General features: G+C 42.4%; 1 protein-coding gene and 1 long non-coding RNA gene across 2 annotated transcripts in view; one reads left to right on the top strand and one right to left on the bottom strand.

Moving 5' to 3' along the window:
* Positions 1–8,996, top strand: part of LOC143415830 (uncharacterized) — a 235,675-nt gene that overhangs the window by 98,421 nt on the left and 128,258 nt on the right. The gene's annotated exons all lie outside the window — the stretch shown is intronic.
* The window catches only part of LOC101484771 (MAM domain-containing glycosylphosphatidylinositol anchor protein 2), a 172,814-nt gene that overhangs the window by 38,815 nt on the left and 125,003 nt on the right, over positions 1–8,996 (bottom strand). Inside the window, exons 11-12 of the mRNA XM_004572181.3 lie at positions 7,328–7,505; positions 492–512 (exon numbers count right to left, since the gene is read on the bottom strand). Coding sequence (XP_004572238.1) covers positions 492–512; positions 7,328–7,505 — 199 coding nt within the window. The remainder of the gene's footprint in view (positions 1–491; positions 513–7,327; positions 7,506–8,996) is intronic.

The raw sequence follows: 8,996 nt of genomic DNA, 5'->3' as shown, positions 1-8,996 counted from the left end.
TTTGACGCTTTACCGACGAACAGAACAAGATGAAAAAGTTCCCGAGAGATGAGATTCAATCAGAATTATTTAAGTTGTGCAGAGAGGCAGGGCGAGTTTGGAAGTGATCCAATCAGGAGTAATCTCCTCGTGCAGCAAGGGTAGACGCACACGTTTGATCTGTCACCAACAAACAGGATGGGAAGGTCCTATGCAAAATGTCAGCGCATGGAAGGAAGCGAAAAGTAGACATACGGACACCCGTCACATTTCAAGGAAAATAAGACGCTATATAAACTTTTACCTGTAAAAATATGACCAACTTTTAGTCACAGGAAGCAACTAACTAACAACCTGAAAAGCTTTTCCTGTACTTCCTGCAGGAGCCTACACTCTTTGTATATGGCTAATCCACCTTTAGCTATGTTCCCAGTATAGAAGGCCATTTGGACTGTTTTAAACCCAAGTGCAGCCCAGTGTGTGACTGTGTGTCAGTGTGGGCAGATACTTACTGAGATGTGGGTTAACAGGAGCTGTGAAGGGACAAAAAAGAAGAGGTCAGTCAGAACAGTCCAAAAACACTCAGTGTGAGCAGAACCGTTATGATCCAGGACAGTAACTGTGACACAAACGTGAGAACGGTGTCGTTTCAAACCAAGCTGGACTGCAAACAGCTTTTTAGATCATGACGAAATACAAGACAAAAAACAGGAAGTGACCTTTCAGTGTAAACCTGTTTGATAGCGAGCCCCTCTGTCCTGGACACATTTCATCATGCTAAAGTTATGATATAAGAATAGATTGGATTGTGCGGACCTCGGTGACACTCCCAGGCTGCTTACCCTACAACCCAACCCTGATTCTAACCTATAAAACCCTTGAACACTCAAGCAGCTGTTCGAAAGTGGAAGTAGCCTCGACACACTGAGGTGTGCGCTTGTCCTGTGCTTTGTTACACTGTGGCAGTCTCAATAATATTACCACAGCACTTCAGTGTCTGACCAAATGTAAACCATGCTGGAAATGCTGTTCTTATCCAAACCGTGGGACATCAGGAAATGCTGATCTGACAAGAACCCTGAACCATGGCCAAGGTGTTGTGTTGGGAGGAAATTCATTTACAAACTAATGAAGGATTAGAAAACCTAAATCTACTAAATCACACGCAGTGGAAACAGCTTTTATTACCTAATTGCAGGGTTCAGGGTATCCATTCTTCTCTTAAATCCAGCTTTGACAGATGTCACATGGTGACATGCAGAGCATCATGTGACCCAGCTGAACGTCAGTCTGCAGGCATAAGTATCCTTGGGCAAGATACTGAAACCTGAGCTGCTCTCTGCGGTGTCTGTAGCTCAGGAGGTAGAGAAGGAAGGTTGGTAGTTTGATTCCTGGCCAGTGTTCCCTCTAAGCTGTGCGCGTGCGCAATTGTGCACTGCTGGCACAGAAAATCTGCGTCGTGCACAAAAGAACATCTAACCTAACCTTTTGCAGTGTTAGTCAGTGACTGGCTGCTCCCGTGTGGGATCAGAACGATGCTGCCTTATCCCACAGTCCAGCCAATCACGCGATTCACATTCGTATATACGCAGCTGATCAACGTGGCTGACAGGCTCTGACAGCGTCCTTATGTGCGACACCGGTGTTTTAGCAAAGCGGCTGATGTGGAGTGAAGCCACGTTAATGACAACGTGTACAACCATTGGAGATGTGAGCAGGACAGACGGAACAACTGACGGACAAAGTGTGGACTTTATAGCAGTTTTTAAATTGTGTTGATGAGACACGTAAAACCAGAGTTACGATAAAATATCTGCAATGTTTGTTTTTCTTCCTGAATACTGTCGTTGTTTATATTTACTGCAGGAAGAAAGCCAATGTTATTTTTGACGGTGCCAAACGTTTGGTGGACATCGTGGACATACAGCGCTGCACTGCAGAGTCACACTGCTAGCATCGATGCAGCGATCAGGACGCAGGACACAATGTGACGTAAAAATAAGCATGCAAACTTGCACTAAAAACTCTGCGAAACAGCGAGGTGAAAGGTCAACCGCGTTATAGCGAGGGACCGCTGTAATCTTGAAGGTAAGTCACAACATACCCTTCGTAAATACTAACGTATAGAAACCGTTACCAGCAATCATTCATTTTGTGTGGCTTTTTTCACGGTTTGTTAACATGCTGTGTAGGTGTGTACCTGACTAGCTGATATCGACATAATGGGGAAACATCTGGTTTGACTGTTCTTCACCTGTAGTTTGAATGCTGAACATTGGCCTGTTTAGATCATGAGACCAGTCACTATACAGAGATGTGCTTCTGAATGTGGACGATGTGTCTTCTGCTGCAGTGATGCAGCTCTGCTTGTGTTGAGTGATGTAAACAGCTGATCGATCTAAACTCTTTAAACGTCAAAATTGATCATTAGATTTTTTATGACACAGCAGCGGTGAGTGTTCCCACCTTCTGCTCTTTGTAACTTAACGCCATCTTTACGTTTTCCAGTTTTGGACATGATTTTGGAGGATATATCTTCGCAGTAGCAATTGACCGCAAAGTAAAGCTACCGGAAATGCACAACCCCACATCCGGTCTCAAACCAGGAAGTTAGCATTGTCTCGTGCACAGGGTCTATTGTCCAGTCTACATGCATAAGTGTCCTTGGGCAAGATAAGCAAGTTGCTCTCTGATGTGTTCATGTGTGCATGTTAGATACAAAGCATTTAGGTGGAGGAAAAAGGGCATGTTGCACAAACATGGGGCGATCGTGGCTCAAGAGTCGGGTGCTCGTCTTGTAATCGGAAGGTTGCCGGTTCGAGCCCCGGCTCGGACAGTCTCGGTCGTTGTGTCTTTGGGCAAGACACTTCACCTCCCGCCTACTGGTGTTGGCCAGAGGAGCCGATGGCGCGATATCTCAGCCTGGCTTCTGTCAGTCTGCCCCAGGGCAGCTGTGGCTACAACTATAGTTTGCCTTCACCAGTGTGTGAGAGTGAATGAATAGTGGCATTGTATAAATACAATCCATCATTATTATTATTACAAAGTGCAGTTACCATCATGGTTGTGTTTGTGGCACAGAGGTAAAATCGTGATCTGGAGGTGGCAGGATGTTCGCTGACAGTCAAAAGTCCTCATCAGGCAGCAGACTAGGTCATGTCTGGTGTCAAATATATTCATCTTAATGTGCGCAGCCTACTACCGAAGATGGACATGGTCAAAATTTGGGTTAAATCTACAGATGCAGATGTTGTTATAATTTCTGAAACTTGGTTAACTAAATCTATTACTAATGAAGACATTAACATATATGGGTACAATGTATATCGCACTGATAGGCCAAAAAAAGGAGGCGGTGTAGCTATTTATGTCAAATCAAGATTTAATGCTTCGATTGTTCTGTCCCAATCGATATGCAAACAAATGGAGTTTTTGGCCTTGAATGTAGATATTGCTAATACTTTTTCGATAACCATTGCTGGGTGTTACAGGCCCCCATCTGCTTCAAAAGAGGCATTATCTTCATTAAAGCACCTTTTGGCTAAACTAAATTATACCGAACTACTAATGGCTGGAGACTTGAACTGGGACTGGCTAAATGCAACTTCTGGTGAATTTAAAGAATTCTGCGATTCAATTAATCTTACCCAGCTAGTCTATCTTCCTACCAGGCCAAATCTTAAATGCCCTGAAAAGTCTACATTAATTGATTTGGTTTTAACAAATGTACCTCATAAATTCTCTTCACTTGGTGTTTTCTGTAATGACCTAAGTGATCACTGTGTTGTTGCTGTTTGCAGAAATGCTAAAATTCCAAAATGTAAGCCACGCATAGTGTGCAAAAGGAATCTAAAACAATTTAATGAACAGGCTTTTCATCATGATTTGTCATTAGTTAATTGGGAAAAAATCGGACTATTACCAGATGTAGAGCTAGCTTGGACATATTTTAAGGAAAGTTTTATGGGAATTGTTAATAAACATGCCCCCTTACGGAAAGTTAGAATTAAAGGTCGAGAAAATCCTTGGTTTTCGCAGACACTCGCAGATAGCATACACAAGCGTAATAGAGCATGGGACGAGACAAACAGATACTTCCACTGATTGGTCTGTTTTCAAACAGCTTAGAAATAAATGTACTTCTCTTATTAAAAAGGCCAAATCTGAATACTTTTTGTCTGTCACCACTGAGAACCTCAATGATCCACAGAAATTTTGGAAAGTAATCAAGTCTTTTTCCGCCAATAAAATGACTCAAACCTTTCCTAAATCTGTTGTAAAAGATTCAGTCTCAATTAATGATAAAACTGAAATTTTGAATTGTTTTAATGAACACTTTCTATCAGTGGGTTCCTTGTTTGCTTCTGCAGAAACTTTTTTAACAAATACTTGCCCAGAACTCTCTATGTTTTCTGGAGACCGTTTTAACTTTGTACCTTTTAGTGTTTATGAAGTGCATAAAGCTTTAAAGGCTTTGGATCACAGAAAACCTCCTGGTCCAGACTTGATGGAACCTTATTTTTTGAAGTTGGCAGCTGATTTTATTGCAGAACCACTCTCAATTCTATTTAATTTTTCAATTAAAACCAAAGAAATTCCAGCGGTTTGGAAATCAGCTTTCGTTTTGCCTTTATTGAAAGGAGGTGATCCATCGGTGTTGACTAATTATAGGCCAATATCAAATTTGTGTGTTTTATCCAAAATCCTGGAATCTCTAGTTTGTGACCAGCTGAAAGAGTTTTTGTACTCTAATGATATTGTCTCCAAATTTCAGTCAGGCTTCAGGAAAAAACACAGTACTAACACTGCCACTATGAAAGTGATAAATGATATTATTGTGGCACTTGATAAGAAATTGTACTGTGCGTCACTCTTTATTGACCTCTCAAAAGCTTTTGACACTGTTGATCATGCAGTCCTAAAAAACAGACTGCTCAGCCTTGGATTGTCAGAACATGCATTAGCGTGGTTCTCAAATTATCTGAAAAATAGAACCCAGTGCATTAAACTTGAAGGTCTTTGTTCTAAATTTGTTGCTGTCCACAAGGGGGTGCCACAGGGCTCAGTTTTGGGTCCCCTTCTGTTTCTTTTATATATCAATGACTTGGGTCAAAATGTCTCAGACACAAATTTGCATTTTTATGCTGACGACACAGTTATTTACTGTTATGGATCATCTCTTGCTCAGGCCATTGAAACCCTACAGAAAGCCTTTGTTGCTTTCCAGCATTCACTTATTCAGCTAAAATTAGTTCTCAATGCTGACAAGACTAAGCTAATGTTGTTTTCCAAGTCAAAGAAGGTCCCGGAGCCTATTCCAGTGGTGTCCACCCTTGAAGGAAATGTCATAGAGATGGTTCATGAATATAAATACCTTGGTGTCTGGATTGATGACTCCTTCACCTTTAAACCACATATAGAGAGACTAGTAAAGAAACTGAGACTTAAACTTAGTTTTTTCTTCCGTAATAAACAGTGCTTTTCTTTTGCAGTAAAAAAACATCTTGTCACTGCAACCTTTTTATCTGTGTTAGATTATGGTGACATTCTGTATATGAACGCTTCTTCTTCATGTCTTCTAATGTTGGACATGATGTATCATGCTTCCTTGAGGTTTATTACCAATTGTAAATACCTGACCCATCACTGTGATTTGTACTTAAGAGTAAAATGGCCTTCTTTGGCCATTAGAAGACAGGGGCATTGGTACACTTTTATTTACAAAGCTATGCTTGAATTGCTGCCTCCTTATATTTGTACTTTGGTCACAAGGACAAATAGTGGTTCTTACTCCTTACGTTCAAATGATCAGCTGCTGTTGTCTGTTCCCCTTGTCCGCACAGAGCTGGGTAAGAAAGCCTTTGTCCACTCTGCGCCTTTTTCATGGAACATGTTACAGAAAGACTGGAAACTAACTGAATTGTTGTCTTTAAATGTTTTTAAAACTAAACTCAAAGGCCTACAGGCTGCCTCAATAATGTGTAATTGTTTTGTGTAATTTTAACTTTGTTTGTTCGTATGTATTTGTCTTGAAATGTGCTGCCTCTTGGCCAGGACTCCCTTGAAAAAGAGGTCTTTGATCTCAACGGGACATTCCTGGTTAAATAAAGGTTAAATAAAAATAAAAAATGTTTACGTGTGCATCAGCGTCTCCTGCTGTGAGCAGGTTGTTTCTCTGTCAGCCTGATTTTACTCCACTCGTGTTTCTGTGTTGACTTTGACTCCTGTCTGCACTTTCCACCAGGATTCCTGTCACACTTCAACTGTTTGCACTTTTAGCTGAAGTGTTAACTTTCCAGCTAAAAGTCTTGTTATCTTAAGTCATTCGACACAGATATAAATTATTATTCAACATTTGAGGCATTTAAGCGGCCCTGTGAAGCCCTCCTCTGTGAGACCGGCCTTCTCATATCAGCTCATGCTTCCTGACATCACTTTACAGGCTGTTTCATCAGTGGCTTAAAACAGAACCAGAGAGAAGGCCAGAGTCGAACAATATCACTGATTAAATACATGTCGGTGTACAGACAAACAGGAAGTGAAGAGAGATGAGTGAAAAAAAACTCATCGGGTGATGGAAAGCCCACCAGCGTCTTCGTTAGACGCTGAAACACCACGGCCAGCTTCATGGAGATCTGAAGCACGGATGTATGGCAGGGATGAGAAGGAAAAGTCCTGTATGACTTAACTGCCTCCATGGCTGCAGCGCATGAAGAGCTACATCTCAGACTCTACAGGCCTCAGTTAGCATGTTAAATGTTGAAGTTCATGACAGTAAAATTCAAAACCCCTTAGCAAGTACAGTTTGCTTGGAAGGCTTCTTTGTTTCTCTAAGAAGAAGATGGCAGCACTGCTTTGGTTTGCCAAGCTGCATCTGAACACACCGTAAGACTTCTGTCATGTCCTGTGGCCATAATGTACATCACCGTATCTGGCAAAAACCAAACACAGCATGTCCCCACAACATCAGGCATGGTGGTGCCACTGGCACCCAGCATGCATCGAGTTGATTGTTGGGTTTTTTCTCTGTTTGCTTTGTATTTTAGGGTTTTACCTTCAATATAAAGCACATGTAACGTTTTGCTGAATTTAGATCATACAGCAGGACGATGATCATGCAGCAAATCTACTAAAGAATACCTGGAAAAAAGAGGTTTGTTACAGACCTCAACCCAGCCTGAAACACTGTCGCGAGCCTTAAGAGAGCTGTGCATGAACGTGAACCTCAGTGATCTGAAGCAGCGTTGCAAACAGCTGTGCGTGTAAATTCCTCCAGAAAGATTTGCGAGGCAGTGTTTGTGTACCTGCTCTTGTTCGGGATTGAACGATAGAAAACGAGGCAGCCTACCGCTGTATGTGATGATGCGCTCAGTGGAGTCTCCTTCCCCGTAGCGGGTGATGGGTGTCAGGCGGACCAGGTAGGATTCAGGTTTGATGAGTTCAGTTAAGTTGTAGGTCAAGAGCTCCCCCTTCTGGATGGTTCCCTCCATGGGAATCTCCTGCTCCCACCAGCGAGACTGACCCATCTGAAACAAAACGCGGGATTTTCCAACTCATCCAAATAACACATTCATTTCGATTAACTCGACAGATCAGCCTAAACTCAGCACAGCGTGCCAAATGTTCATTTGGTTTTTTAATGGGCAACAACAACAGGAACATTCTGCGTGTTAGCCTGAAGCAGCTACTGTGGCTAACTTTACCGTAACACGTGACTGCATGTCGACAAGCAGCAGCTATGCAGAAACTCTAAGCTGAGGCAGAATGAGAAATTGTGGAAGCGTTATTGCCATATTTGTTTCCATGATGCACTAGAGCAGCTGTAACTGAGCACATATTCCACTAAGGCCAGTTTCCTATCACCCAATTTAAATCACATTATGCAGATCTTCACCACAATGCAATGAGATCTTCAGGTTCTCCTTAATCCATGCCTGTCTATGGTGCATGACCAACACCTCATTGTTGCAGGACGTTACAGGAGCTACAATGTTGCAAAGAACAAAACATGTGCTGCAGAAATGTAACATGTATCAGAAGGTCATAGGTCATTTCTGTACTTCAGTCTGCTTGATATAACACGATTACTAACATGGACTCTTTAATGGCTCATAAACAGGTGACTGATCTGTCACTCTATGGTGCCTCCCACACCACCATCGTGCCTCATTATGTGCAGTCAGTACAGTACAACGAATAAATTAAATATTAATTCTGAATTCTGCTTTGGTGTGATTTTCTGTATGGGAATACTTGAGGCACAAGTGTTTAAATTGTTGTGTCTTGATTTGTGTCATCTCTCAGTTTCCTTCCCCCAAATTAAACATTTTGATATTTCTTCCCCGACTTTGTTTGCCTCCTCATAACTTTTTTCTCCCCATCAGCACTTCCTCCTTTTCTCTGTTTCTCAGCAGCTCTGCAGAATGAAAAGACGAGCCAGTTGCCATGGGAACACATCTTCCTCCTGCTCCTTATTTTATGATGCCAGGCTGCTGCTGCAGGGACCTCAGGTAGAGTTTCAGGAATCTGTGCTGCAGGAACATTTTCCACACGTGTGTGTGTGTGTGTGTGTGTGTGTGTGTGTGTGTGTGTACATACACGTGTGTGTGTGTGTGTGTGTGTGTGTACATACACGTGTGTGTGTGTGTGTGTGTGTGTGTGTGTGTACATGCACGTGTGTGTGTGTGTGTGTGTACATACACGTGTGTGTGTGTGTGTGTGTGTACATGCACGTGTGTGTGTGTGTGTGTGTGTGTACATACACGTGTGTGTGTGTGTGTGTGTGTACATGCACGTGTGTGTGTGTGTGTGTGTGTGTGTACATACACGTGTGTGTGTGTGTGTGTGTGTGTGTGTGTGTGTGTGTGTGTACATACACGTGTGTGTGTGTGTGTGTGTGTGTACATGCACGTGTGTGTGTGTGTGTGTGTGTGTGTGTACATGCACGTGTGTGTGTGTGTGTGTGTGTGTGTGTGTGTGTGTGTGTGTGTGTATGTGTGTGTGTACATACACGTGTG

This window comes from Maylandia zebra, unplaced genomic scaffold (genome assembly GCF_041146795.1).
Source record: "Maylandia zebra isolate NMK-2024a unplaced genomic scaffold, Mzebra_GT3a scaffold09, whole genome shotgun sequence".
NCBI classification, from domain to species: Eukaryota; Metazoa; Chordata; class Actinopteri; order Cichliformes; family Cichlidae; genus Maylandia; species Maylandia zebra.
This window is presented reverse-complemented; position numbering and strand designations above follow the sequence as displayed.